At 36.1% G+C, this 14,924-nt stretch overlaps 1 protein-coding gene across 2 annotated transcripts in view; it reads left to right on the top strand.

The window, feature by feature from the left end:
• LOC100744027 (probable G-protein coupled receptor 158) overlaps positions 1-14,924 on the top strand; it is a 165,651-nt gene that overhangs the window by 146,740 nt on the left and 3,987 nt on the right. For both annotated transcript variants that reach the window (XM_024369671.2, XM_024369670.2), the window contains exons 10-13: positions 1,938-2,043; positions 4,394-4,555; positions 11,049-11,289; positions 11,741-12,431. In XM_024369671.2, coding sequence (XP_024225439.1) covers positions 1,938-2,043; positions 4,394-4,555; positions 11,049-11,289; positions 11,741-12,063 — 832 coding nt within the window. In that variant the 3' untranslated portion in view covers positions 12,064-12,431. The remainder of the gene's footprint in view (positions 1-1,937; positions 2,044-4,393; positions 4,556-11,048; positions 11,290-11,740; positions 12,432-14,924) is intronic.

The raw sequence follows: 14,924 nt of genomic DNA, 5'->3' as shown, positions 1-14,924 counted from the left end.
CGCCACGCGTAATCCAAATAATTTTCCATCAAACCGGTTGATGGCTGGCGGTGTGAATGGATAGGCAGAGGCACGCCATCGCGCAACATTGAATTTAATACGCCGAACGAATCCGTGAAACCCTGCAAATATTGGGCCGTCCGCGAATCGTTAATTTTAATAATGCATTCCACTGATACTCGGTCGTGTTCAACACGAACTAGAGCAGAACACCGGAAACTATTATGCTTCGTGCAACTGCACGTGTTCTGCATTAATAATGTTACCGGAGAAGCTTCTCACTGACGGTCTTCTTAAAATCGTATCGAATCAATCTGAATATTTCACTTATCGTAATGTCTTCTTCAATTTTCAACCGCTATTTGTTTTTCCCTATCTTACTATATGTTCAGTAATTTTTATCGGTAAATGGTGGCATTACTTATCTAGTAACTTTTCGTATCGAAAGAATCGCCATTTTTCTTTTTCTCTGCTCTCTACTGCAGTTTAGCTGAGAATTGAGCAAATCTGCGTACACATTGCGAATCTCGTCTTATTTTAAGGCATAGAATTTCCTTAGCACCGTTTTCACCGCGAATCACGGACGACCATCTTATATAACGATAGTAATAGGGTGATCGAAATCTAAAAGTAACTTCTGGTAAAGATCCAAGCTCTGTTTATCAATCTACTAATTCTATCGTTATCTGCTTATTGCTTAGGCCCCTAATTCTATTGAAAATATGATTAAGACGATCAATTAAGGTTGGCCTCGGACTTCTGAATAATCTACACTGGCATCTACACGCATACAGTATTTCCTTATTTGGCTAGGTGCATGAATATAAAATATTAACAAGGGAATTCCAACTAATGGAGGTGATACCTTCAGTCAATTAATCATACTATCCTTCCTGTCCTCTCTAAATTGAGCTTAGATTATGAGGTTAAACTACAGAATCTAATCTGTGAGATCAAAGAGAAGTTCAAGTTGGTAAGTGAAAATGGCCACTTTAATATCCGCTCCATGGTGGCGCCATCTGAGAAGGTAGTGACTACTAATATTTAGAAAGCAATTTTTAGAGAGGTCTAGGCTGGTTTATTGCTTTTCAACGAGTTGCTTGCCGCAATATACGGAAGCTGGCTGCAACTCTTATTGTTATTATCTGACAGTTTACCGACCGCCATACGGGTTTTCTCTGGCGAAGAACCGGAGTTTACCTTTCTCCTTCCAAAAGTGTGCGCGATGTACCAATTTCTCCAACTACTTGCGGTTCGTTAAACTACACTTTCTACTCGCGGTTATATTACTTTGGCGAAGCTTTGCTCCGAGTTTACAGCTTCGCGTGTCTTGCCATAATTATGCGCATAATTAAGAACTAAACGAAAACACCTCAAATGGCAGAAGCGTCTATACTTCGTCGGCATTTTCGCAGGGAAAACGCTTTCAAGCAAGGGACAAAAGCTATTTTACAAAGCCAGAATAGTTAAGATAGGTCAAAAAAGACAAGCTAAATTAAGGTTAGGTCGCTAATGAGATTTTTTTATACGTCTGCTTGTTCGTTAAAACAGCTTCGAATATAACGACGAAATGGAATTGAGATTTTTAGGTTTGTTCAGATTACCGTGACTGTCTGGAGAGAATTCGATATGTTTAGTGGAATTTTTCAATTATTCAGTGGTTCCACGGTCGCTTGGATATTTCTGCTATTCGCACGATTATTTATAGTACAATTTATGGTACTACATCTATTTAGAAGGTTGGCATTATCGATATGAAAAATGTCTAGATAAATAAAGGTACTGGAATTAACTGCGATACAACTGCAGTCCTACGAACATCTAAGCAACATAAATCAAGATTTAATAGGATTTTATAACCAAAGAGGAAAAAGTCACTAGCACTTAATAAAAAGACACGATCGTTCTTTTAAAGGGCACAATCTCTCTGGTTGCAGGTTGTTCATGCAGTCGCCAGCCAATCCGGATTTACTCTACTTAATATTTTTCTGTCACACCCAGTTAACGGTGACGCCGCTGCTGTGCTTGATATTCGGCAGCAAGGTAAGACTAAATCGATTCTTGTATTTTCAACGCGTTCATGCGGTCCGCGCGCCTGACAAATGGCGCCGGCTGGATCGCGAATTCTAAAGGCTGCGACCAACCCATTGAAATTTATTTATCTCACGGCGTGCATATTGATCATTTGAAAGCAACGGCTGGCGTTCGTGGAACTTGTAAAATAGTTGTGTACGAACAGCCGTGGTCTAATTTATTTCCGGCCGTGTGGTCGGGATGAAAAATCGCGCCCCTTTTTGGCCCACCCCTTTTCCCGCGCTTAAATTGAAAGTTGTTCGACGTCGAAACTTGAATATAAAACACCTCATTTCTTTCCAATTCGATAACTCTGCCAGACCAATCCTATCAAATTCATCGTGTACCAAAATAATAATCTTAAATTATACACATACGTAGAATAATTTAAAAAATTGTTTACTTCATTTGTATCACAAGGGGATGAATAGAGATGTTTGTTCCTAGCGATGTTTAGTGACAATTGGAATTATAAAATAAGATTTGAAAATTGGTGTAACTAGCCAATGATTCAAAAAGATTTTACGTTACTATGATGAGTATTACCAATGATATGATAGAAGAAAAATAGGGAATATTCATTTTATTTTGTTGGTAACAATTGAAATTCTAGAACTGCAAAGTTGCAGAACGTTGCAAGTAAATATATGTACATATGAAATGAAGTTTAAGAGGTTATGTATAAGTAAAAAGTATGCATATGAAACAAAGCGTGGTATAACCAGTTACAAACAAGAAATATCCACTCTCCGGTGGAATAAAGCAACGAATGTCATTGTTCTTTCTGCTTCCACTATTTCATATTCGTTTAGAATAATAAAGCTTCGTGCACAACATACGAGCAGGAAACTAAATGTCTGAATTAGTATGAACAAAAATAACTGGATATACGTCGTTTTGAAAAAAAAAATCGTTTCTGAACCTGCCCCAGTGTTACACATTGAAAAAGAAGAAATTTAAATAACGTCAAATCATTCGTTTCCGTCCTAATTAAGAAAATGTTTTACTGGTTCATTAAAATACTAAAATCTGATTTTCTAACTAGAATACTTTAATGATATTCCTTGTTTTTACATGCTAGATTATACGATAGAGTTGAGTATCCCAGAGAAAAATTTCACATCCATGGTACTTCTTGCTCGTTAGAGGTTATGTACCTCGTTCGTTTCTTATTAATCGTGTCAGCGGAACTAATTAGCCGAGTAACGAACGACAGTATTCCTTGTGCCGGGTACGACGATTGTAAACCTGAGGAAATACCTTAACACAGGATAAAAGCACGGTTTCTCATCGTTCCCTTTCTTCCCTTTTAACCTAATATTCTTGGCCGCCATTGATTCGACGGATGAATGCGTTAGAGACAAGACTATGGAGTTATACAACATCGAGAGTACGTCCAGGCAAATTCAATATTCATGTCGTTTAGCGACATTCCCGTCCATAGTGTAGTCCTTCGGTGTTCGTACAACGTACCTGTCTGTACTTCCATTACAGTGAGCGCCATTTTATTCAACCAGCGAGCAGTAGATAAATAAAAATGAACGCTTTATTCAAGAATGTTTTTACATCTTGATTTACCATTCTTTGTTAATTTAAGTGCAGATTTCGAAAGGCAACTGTTCCGGTATTCTTTCAAATATTAATTCGACTTAACCTCACTACGTTATTACTGTTGCAAAAAGGAAGCTACTTCAGTGGCATAGATTAGAAACGCTGTATTAAACGGAAATCCACTAGAAACTAGTTAAAGAGAGAGATAACACTCAGTTTCGTAATCCTACTGCTTTTAATGGATGTCTCTAGAATGTCACTAGATAATTCAAAGTAAATTACTAGATTACATGCACATTTTACTCTGTGATTTTCTTTCAGCTGTGAAAGAGACTCGAGAAAGGAAATTACACTAATAGAAAGCAGATTAGAAATCGTGTTAATTTGAACGTTGATCGAAACTAACCTCGCTAAGATTGTTAAGAATAAATGAGAATAACTGGTAAGAATAAATAAGAAATTTGTAAAACCATTGTAAAGTTAATTAAGTCGAGTGAAATTGTATTATTTATTTGTAAACGTATATTAAAGCTTCGCTTTCGTTCGGAAAAGCTATACGAAATTCTAACGCATTATTCCCACCATAAAGAGACTCGTTTTCCCATAAAGATACGTGCTCCTCTATAGAGTGGTCGTATTAGACTCGTCGTCCATCCAAGATCACGCCACTATAGACGAAAATTTCACCATCCGGGAGAATAAAAATTTCTCAAAAAAGAAAAAGAAGGTCGAAGCGTGGAAACATTGAAACTTGCCTGTTTTAATGTAGGTCTACATGGTGTTCCGCAGCGGAGGCAAGGAAGACTCGAAACACTCCGGGGCCACAGGTAAATTTCTGGGGAAAAGCAGTCGCCCGACGGGTACTAGCAACCAGACAAACTCCATATCCCTTCAGCATGGAAACTTCACAGACGAAAGCGACGGGGCGACGGTAAGAGCACTTTGATCTATCCAATCCCACAACTTTCGTCCCTGGTTTTAGACCCTTTTCTGAGGATCAGAAGTGCCCAGATTTCGCTGCGAATCATATGGATAATATATTGCTCTAGGTGGAAACAATATAGTAGCGTTTTAAACTTTGTAATGTCGTGCAGAAATTTTCCAAATTTTGAGGCTACATCGAAAAATGTAAGTTGAGATATTTTTGAGGTTATGAAGACCTCGAGCTAAATAAAAATAAAATAAAATAGGGCATCTGTTTTAAACACTTAAGTTAAAAAGATAAAATGATTGGTTGTTGCATAATATTTAAAGCAATTGATCAACAGCTGAGACTGAATATTCTTTGTCGAAAAATGTTCACTCTCTTACACATGTCACGTGTCAAGTCGATTGAGCGTGAAACATGAGACTGTGAAATAGAAGAGGGAGACACGTGTGCTGTCCCACAATTTCGACGGATTGTGCACCGAGGGGAGCACCAGGGTCTGATTTAAATTCCCACGGCGACTCGAACCAGCGACGAAATATGTCTTTAATGGCACGTTCGCGTGATTCTGTGCATGTATGTTTCCTTAGATATCAGCTGCTCTTTTCTTTCCTCTAGTTCGTTCCACGTTACATAAATTCTCGTCGGAGTTTCGTGACTGGGTAACGGTAATTTTGTCACAATACTATACAGGGCAATGCAAAAATGTGGCTTATAATTTATTCAAAAGTAAATCGGCTAAATAAATAGTTATACGTTTTCTAAAAATTACTAGCCAATCGTGAAAATGTCTAAATGGAAAAATTAGTCGCTCTTTTGATACAATTATAACATACTGAAGTTTAGTATGATACAATTACATAATTACAATATGATTATAATATCTGGGACATATAATATGAAAATTGTGATGGATTGTTTTCGGTGTGTTGGCAACACTGCATCGTGGCTGACACAGCCTGAGTCAATACGAAGCGATTATTAATCAATTAATCAAAATTCCATATTGAAACGCGTCAGCTTTCTACGTCGCTCGTTGATAACAAATATTTTCATAATTATAATATTCAACAGATCGTCCATAATCGAGATGAACGTACAATGTACAATTTGTTTGTCATTTACGATTCCGTGAGCTGTTAATTTTGTCCATAATCGAGTGAAATCACGTGGCCTCTAAATCCACCAAGCCACACCATTAACGTCGACCATTCCCGCCTACTGATCGAAGCACAGGATTTCGCAAAAGTGCTGATTCTAACCGAAAAGAGGGACAGGTAGGGGGAAAAAATGGCTACGTGACCTAACCTAACCTAAAAGAACTCGAAACTCGAACAAAACGTCGCGAAGGCATCAGATGCTGGAGTAACGAGAAAACTTGCTGACAAATGTGTCCTGTTGAAAGGGACGATAAATCTAAGGAACTGTAGACTGCCACGAATATAGGAAAAGTGGTCCATTTAAATGAGGAAAGTATTTCTGCTTGAATTACACTGACCACGTAACCTAACCACATTCGTCAATTTATGCAAGAATAAGAAAAAAAAATGGGAAGATTTTACGAATGAAATATTGGTTGTATTTTTGTGGCAGTTTTATTTTAGAGCTTTGGAGAAATCTAGGATTCTTTCGAGAGTTATTGTTGGTGTTCTATCATTAAGCGTAGGCATACTGGGTTAAGAATAAATTTTCTTCTTAAATTTTATAATTTTCTCTGAATAATGCGGAGGGAAAATACATAGGCCAACTCGGTTCCTTGGAGTCCAAAATGGCGTCCAACAAAAAACATCTCCCTTCCACCGCCAACATTCTAAAGAGTAGTCAACGGAAGTTGACGTCTAATTTCTCATGAATTCTCAACGATGATATCAACGGATAAGACAAAATGGCCCGCACTGAATTCAGTCCTTTAATAAGCTTATAGAGTATTAGGGTGGGTTTACCAGTATAACTTTCATAGTCTCCTTAACCATCTCTTGGAAACTTAATTAGACGGATCTGCTTGTTAAGCGGATTTCCTTTAAGATTGCCCTTTACAGGACTCATGAAATCAAACGATTGTTTTTAATAGTGATCGCTATCAAGGACTTGGATGAGTTTCCTATGAATTATGACAATCTTGTAAAACAAAGCGGAATTGGGATTAGGAAAAGGTCTGTTGAGCACGTGTATTGTGGTCCTGACTCAAAACATAGAATAGTAACTTCACGGTTGAAGCCAAACATTTAAGAAAAGAAAAGTTAGGTTAAGATTCTATTATGTTAGAAAATGTTGTGTTCGAGAAGTCTGTCGAAGTAAAGAATATCTCACTTATAGAATCTTTACATAACCCATTGTTATGTTATTTATACAGAGTTTTCAGTGGACCCGTTAAAATGATATAACCCAGAAGAAGACATATGTACATAACCTATATTTGGTTTAGTCAACCTTTTGCATATAAATTGCACACGAAAATATTTTTGCATTATTACTTTTAGATACATAATAAATAAAACATAACCATTTATATATCCACATATGTATAATTCCATATTTGTCCAAATATCCAAGATATCCAAATTTTCAAATTTCTAAATTTAAATTCATGTTATCTTCTCATATGGTTTATAGGAACTTAGATATCATTTATATCTGGCCTGTGTACTTATAATCTTCATATAAGCCATAGAAAACCACGCATCACCTATAAGTGACCCGTGCAAAATTGGAAAAGAATTCGTATATATATATCGAACATAACCTACATAAGAGTACCCAAGGCATGTCGAGTTTATAGTTTTACAGTTAAAGAGAACGTTACTGTGGAAGCGAGATCAGCCAAGTGGAAATCACGACTCGCTGATTTCAGAGAATCTCTGACCCACACCCGGTTACGTTGACCTAGACAGAAGGGATCGCGCGAAAAAGGCCGTTTGCAATGACAAATGTCGTTCTTGGGAACTTTTTCCAAGATTGCTAGGCCTTTGGCAAAAAGCCGAGAAAATTACGTCGACCTGAAAGACACGGTCGGTGAAACGTGGCTGCTTTGACATTTGACTACCTGTCGTTTGACGCGATCGTTGAAGACTCGTTTCGCTGCTTTTATCACAGACGTGCTGGTTTGTCTCGTGTTTCTTGTTACGTTCACAACGCTGTATAAAGAAAGTAAGAAAAAATTTTCGATTGATTTTGTAAGTTTAGAAACGCTTCTCTTTTATTCTTCCTTGCTAAAAAAGGACCCTAGTTCTTTTTGTCTATCAGGAGGGTTCTCAATCTAGGGATTCCTAGATCTTCATCTTCAGAAAAACGTCTCTACTAAAATGTTGGTAATTCTGTATTTGTAAAAAATTCCTAGTTGCTTAATCTGGCAAGAATGTTTTTAGTTCTTTATCCCTAGAAGACAGTTTGTGCATCTTCATTTTTAAAAACTACCTATAATTCCTTGCTAGGAAAAATCCCTATTTATAATATTCGTCTTTGCAAGAGTATTTCTAGTTCTATGTATATTGTACAACATTGTTTAGAAGATATGAGAAGAATATATAGTTCGATTCACAAGGAGAATGTATACATTGCTGGCAAGCAGAAACGTAAAATGCATCGTGCAAACTTCACACTCTGTCTGTTTGCAACGGTAGAACGCTTTAGTGACTTCCTTTGGTCGAAGGGGTGCTGAGGTGAAAGCCTATTGAGCCTGCTACCACTTGATCCTCTATTAATTGCAGCTCCGCTTTCACAGGACCACTAATATGCCGTTATCGAACTCTAGAGCTCGAGGGGATACACTTCCCCTTTCAAACCTTAGTATACACGACACTAAGTCCCTGCTTTTAGCCAGCCTGCATGCTCATTACTGCCAATCTGATACAAGTCTGCCAACTTCTGGTGTATAGATTGGGATAATAAATGTCAAAACAATTCTCTTCTAAACTACAAACAATTATCCAAATATTATAATGTTGAAGTATGTAAATGATTGATTTGTAAAAATATTTAATTTCATATTATTATATATTATTTAAATACCTGTAATGGACTAGTGTGTTTTATTTAAAGTAATTAATATTTTCTGTGATTTCTTGTTGTTTCCTTGTCAGCAGCAGCAGTTCCATCAGAAACCCTGGCAAGCTATTTCTTAATAAACTCTCCATTCAGAAGCTTGATTTCTATTCCCGAGCTCCGTTCCTTTCCTTTGACTTCTTTCAAATAATTTCTTAAGTCTTAAATAATCTTCAGTTCAACCCTCTATTAATTGGAGCACTTTTTTCATAGCCAAGAAGTAAGCAACACCATTAATGAAATACTTAAAAACAGAATAATTATACGGAATAATATATGAAAATGTTTTCTAAAGATATACTTTCAGTTGTCACTGCAGTTCGCTATAGTACACTAAAGTCATATTTGTTTTATATTTGTTTATCATGAGTTTTTAATTTTTAATCGTTAATTTTTATTATATTTTATGGAAACAAAGAAAAATATTTATTCCAATCAAAATACTCTAAGGTATTAATATCTTTATCATATCCTTTGATACACAACAAATATTTTAAATTGTAATCATTGATTACCAATTTCTGTTATAAGAAATGAAGGAACAATCTAAAGTTAAATAAACATTAAATCCCATTTCCAAGACCTTATGATTCCCTAGAGCTAGACGATTTATTTAAGTTGGTATACACCTACCTTGTATACTGATATACCATACATATATACTCACCATAAAGGTAAATACCGATTAATAGGCATAGAACTGTCGAGCACTATTGTGCGAAAAGCCGATTAATAGGCCACCATGTCACGTTAATTACGATATCGACATTGGAGAATCCGATTTAGCTGGTGCAGCTAAACTCGGGAATAATGTCCCTGTGGGCACTCTAAAAGAGAAACAAACAGTCTCCATAAAGTTAGAAATGACGAACGACGAGGCCATTACGGGATGACAAAAACAGAATGTCTAGTATTTCATTTTAATACGCCTGTACATGACAAATAGAGGATTTTAAGCGGCCATTTATTAAAAGATCAAATATCGATGATACACAGCGTGTTTCTGAAATCGTAGTACAACTGGGAAAAGGTAGTTCTTCGTGTAAATGAAAGTTAAAAGTAAAATACAGTAAAATTTGTTTATGTCCTATATCCACATTTAACATCTGATATCCACTATCCTATATCCGTCACGTATACTCCATAACTAATATTCTCAAACTATATGCTTCATCTTACTTTTGACATTTCACTTCTTCGTTCCATATTCCATATTCCTTCTCTCATGTTTTATATCCCACATCCAGTACCTTTAAGAAATACTTTTTATCTTTACTTTCGCAGCACACAATTCACTTTACATATCATATTTCATATTTCCATATCCTTCATCCTTTAACACATTTTCTATGTGCCGTTTCCCATATTTCACGCCACGTATTTATTAAACCACGTCGCACATCCTTGCATGTATATGTATCCTTCTCTGCATTCCATATTTTGTACTTGTCCACGCCAAACTACCATTTTCCCCTAAACCCTATATTTTTCAAATTATATATTCACTACAAAAATCTAGTTTCAAGCAAAAACTACACTTTCCCCACGAAATGTAAAATGGAGCCCACAAACAAAGATCACTATCTCACAAAGTGAAATTTGTTTTCCCACAAAATACAATTCGTTTTCGCACGAGATCCACAAGGACCACTTCCCACAACCGAGATGCGTTGTCAGAATTTCAGCTGTAGTCTAACATGATTGAGGAAACGAATCTCATTTTGTGGGATATGGAATTTCTTTGGTGAGGGGTGTCTATTGCTTGTGGGTTTTGTGGGAAATTTGTGGGCAACGAATTACATTTTGTACGATATCGATTTTCGGCTGTACGAACGCTAACTGTTTGTGGGTATTGCGTGGACCTTGTGGGCAACGAATTTCATTTTGTGGGATAGCGATTTCGTTTGTGGTAAGTGTGGCTTTCCTGTAAGAAATTTGTAGGCCGTATTTTAGATTTTGTGGGAAAAATGTTTTTTATGGTACGTTGTATAAGATTTCTCTTACATCCAAATGGGGAGAGTGAAATTATCGAACTGGGATGTGGAAAGCGGGCTGCCAGATACTGGATATGGGATGCGGAATGTAAGAAATGAAATGGCCACATAGGACTGGGAATATTGGATGTGAGATATTAGTATTGGATTGTGTATATTACATATGGGTATGCATATGAGAAATGCAATAAGGAATGAAGTAATGATATGGGGTAGGGAATGTTGGATATCAGTATTGGTTTACGTATATCAGATATGAAATAAGGAATACAAGATTTAGAAAATGAAATAAGTAACGGTGGTATGGGATAGGTAAATGATAGGTGTGGAATGTTAATATTGGATTGTGGATATGAAAGAAGGAATATGAAATGTAGAGATGTGAGAATAAAAATATTATCTATAGTTCACAGGATGTAAGACACGGAATAAAAAGTCTTTATTGCTGTTAAATGTTTCAGGAGGAATTCCGTCGGTTCATGATTCAGTTAGAAGTTCTAAAGGAAAAAAACGTCCTACTTGGTAATCATCACTTGGTGAACAAACTCGCAGCCATGCAGGAAGCTGCGAATCGCGTTGAAACACAGGTGTCGACCATCCAGGTCATCTCCTGCGGCATGAGACTGAACGATCTTAACGGATCTACGACAATCGCCGAAACGGATGTTGGAGGATCCTTTAAAAGTGACGTCGATCAGAAAGGTAAGAAAATTTTGCTATCAGAAATTGCTACTAATCATCCACTAACACCTGTTACATTACACCATGAGCTGCTATCCACTATGAGCACTAAATAACTGTCATTCCCATCTGACATATCCATTACCAATTATAAATTAATTCCCGAACGAATCAGTGAACCTAGCCTAACGAAACTGTGCCGCGTATCAACCATTAACATTTCTTACATTTCTTACATTATACTATAAGCGAAGGTGACTTTCATTTCCATTTGACATTTCTATTGTCAATTACCAATTCATTTCCAACTCCCTTAACCAATATAACCTCACTGTCGACAAACTATCCACTACACACCGTCAAAAGTCCTCACGTTCTTTATTCACAAAGAAGAATCTGCACATGCATCTCAATCTCATACAAAAGCAACAAATAAACCACGTGACACATGTGCGAACGAACGTGTGCCCAGGTGGAGAGTTTAGGGAGGAAAAGAAGTGTCAGGCCTGCGTGGAGAAAAATGGGATTAGAAGCAAGGACCAGGGTTCTTCCAAGGAGATTGTAGTCCTAGCTTCTGTGGAGACGAAGAAATCAACGGCGACCAACGATGTGGCGGTCTCTACTTCCGGTAAACCGGCTACAGAGGACATTGGAACGGAAACGAAGCACGAGGACAAAGAAAGTGAGGTTAGGGAGCGCGACAAGAGTAAGAGCAAATCCGGCCACGCGAGGACGCACGCTATAGTCATCAATCTGGACGATAAAAGCAGATTCTCTGAAGAAGTCACCGTGTAAAAATGCAACTAAATTTGGCTCTGTGAAAACTGAATTACAGTTTCGAATCAAAGTCTTCTAGTTATTCTAGAATTCACTGTGAAAGGTGAAACTAACTAATCGAGTGACTAGAAACATATGTTCGAGGAAGTGTAAAGCTAGGGAATTTGGTGCTGATTTCTTTTGTTATGACGTAATGGTGACATTTCTTTCATTGATGTTCGATTTCAACTTTCGTGTTCTTTTGTCTGTAATTAATTGTAGATCGAAAGTAAAATGAACGATCTGATTAAGTAACCAGTGTGGTGCCGGCGTGAGAAAAATTCCCTAGAATCGATTCTCATTTTTTAATTTGAGCTGAAATTTTTAAATAAATTTTAGTTCTTCGAGTATTATTATTAAATGTTTCTAGATTAATTTAACTGTGTGATAGGTTTTACTTTTTCCTCTTTTCTTTTTCTCCCTCGATGCTTTAACCGTTCTTTCGAGAAACTTCGAGGCTAACTTTCTTACAGCGGTTCTGTTTGTAAGATTCAACCAAAGACATGCTAATCGGCCCTGGATTCCCCCGTTAGCCTTTATTAAATTTGTTTCTAACAGTGCAGTCTGCAAATGTTTCTTGAAAACTTCTCGTCCCCTTTCCTTTCTTCCTCTTAATTTTTTAATTAGACGCACAAGATAAGGAAATTTCAACTGCAAACGGACCCTTCTCTTCTATAACCCGTTTCTACAGTAATTGACAGAACAATCGTCACTAAACTTCAGCTCGACTCTGTTAAACTTATTTTCATCTTATTTATTCATTTATATTCATTTGTTTTTCTTATATTCTCAAGGTTTATTTAAATTTTTTTAATTTCACTAAACCAGCAAATTTCACTTTCAATTAGTGGTGGATCTGTTTTTCAGTTAAATCGATTTTCATGAAATTTATCTAAAATCTCAAAAATGTTAAAATTTCCATTTCGAACATAAACACTGCCTGCTTTTTCAGATAAAACAAACAGTTACTTTCGGTTGGAATTTTATCTGTTCAACATAAGATATTAGATTAAACGTAGTTTCCTTATTCCGAGTAAATTATTTTCGCTTTAAATTTCGCTAATTTGATTAGAGAAAAGTTTCTCGCACAGTTGTTTTCGAGCGCGGCGATTTTGTACGATTAAATAAAGGTTTAACAAACCTTGCTGTGTAAATATAAGTTAACGAACAGCTAGGCACGAAACATTTTTTCGTGAATGTTTTCATCGTTTTAGTGGTATAAGGAAACTTGTGATATCACGGTGACGAGTCTTATAAATCGAAAAGAAACAGAGAACTATATACGAAAGTTTAATTAGTAAATCGAACTAGTTTAAACAAGTGGATAAACAAAAAATAAATGATAAAATCTCGGTTTTATCAAGAACTTCGAAGCTCTCAACGAGGGAAGAAAGAAGAAAATGGTTAAAGGAACGACAAAATTGTTTTAGGGGAATTCCCTAGATACGACTTTACTTTCCCGCCATTTCCAACGCGAAGCGCGGGAAACGTTCAGTTTTTAAAAGCTTGAAATCATAAATAGTGCTTCTTAGACGTTTACTGTACGAAAGTTCTCGGTTTTATCGGAGATTCTCGATGGAGAAACAATGGAACGAAGTTTTTACAAAGTCTGGAAAAGAACTGAAAGGAATAAGTACGAAGAAACTCGCGTGATTTCTAGAGAATGTACCTTCTTCTTCAAACAGCCATTGATAATCCAATACTGGATAGAAAAAGTTTCATTTCTAAGATTTGGGACACTTTGGGATCGAAGATTATTTGAGCTTTTTGAATGTCTCTCGTTTGAAATTATTTTATTCTTATTTCTGCAAATTTTGTTATCCATTTTTTGTTAGCAATTTTTTATTATTGTTATTATTTACATTATAAAAAATTGTTTATTAAAAATTATTCCTACATTATTTTTATTTCTTAATTTTATTTACCCAGATTTCATTCTATTATTTTTATTTTATAATAATATGAAATACCGGAATACAGAAGATCAGGAATCACAAAGAAACTTAACCTTATCAAATAATTTTTTCTTATTCTATTTTTCCCATGAAGAAAATTTCCAAAATTTTGGTGAAACTCATTCTGAGTGAATGCACACGCATTTCTATCTAGGAACACGTTCGTCAACATTGATCAGTCGAACCTCGCGAGCCAGCTTTCTGTAAATATCGTCGTAGCCGCTTGTCTGAAGTCTTCTGCCATAATATTAAGTCGATTTGTAAATAAAATTACTAAGAAACAAAGGGAATTAATTAAGACAAGTACACGAAACCGTTCGAAGCGTACGAACGATGCATTACGATACCGATTAAAGGTTTGGAAGCATGAAGGTCTTTTTACGCAATTTTTCATTTTATTGTTATTATATAAATTACACGAAATAACGAAGAAAACTGCAAAACTAAAGTTTCAAGAATTACAAATTTACTTCACTAATTTACGTAAAATGGATCAGAAATTTTTTTTCAAATTATTTCCATATTCAGAAATATAAAAGCTTTTATTTATAAAATAAATGTCTCATAATATCATTGACATAACATCTTTCATTTTTAATATACCAAGATTAGCGAAAATTCTCCATAGTAGCCTGAGATAGACAACCTAACCTATTCACGTAAAGAATCGCACTGCTTCCAAACTTGGTGTCGGCTCAACACTCTAGATCAAGGTCGAAGATCTTGGAGCTAAAAAAAAAAACCGAAGAACGATCCGTCGTTCTATTTCTCGTTCTCTTTTTCTCATATCAGCCTGAACAACTTGTAAATACGTTTGTAAATATACGCGCCAAGACGAGTTTGCCATTAGATTAAAAAGACGATCAGTTCCATCGTTAGGAGGTC

The sequence above is a fragment of the Bombus impatiens genome, unplaced genomic scaffold (genome assembly GCF_000188095.3).
Source record: "Bombus impatiens unplaced genomic scaffold, BIMP_2.2 scf_0637, whole genome shotgun sequence".
NCBI lineage: Eukaryota > Metazoa > Arthropoda > Insecta > Hymenoptera > Apidae > Bombus > Bombus impatiens.
The sequence above is the reverse complement of the archived record's forward strand: the minus strand, read 5'-3'. Positions and strand labels throughout refer to the sequence as shown.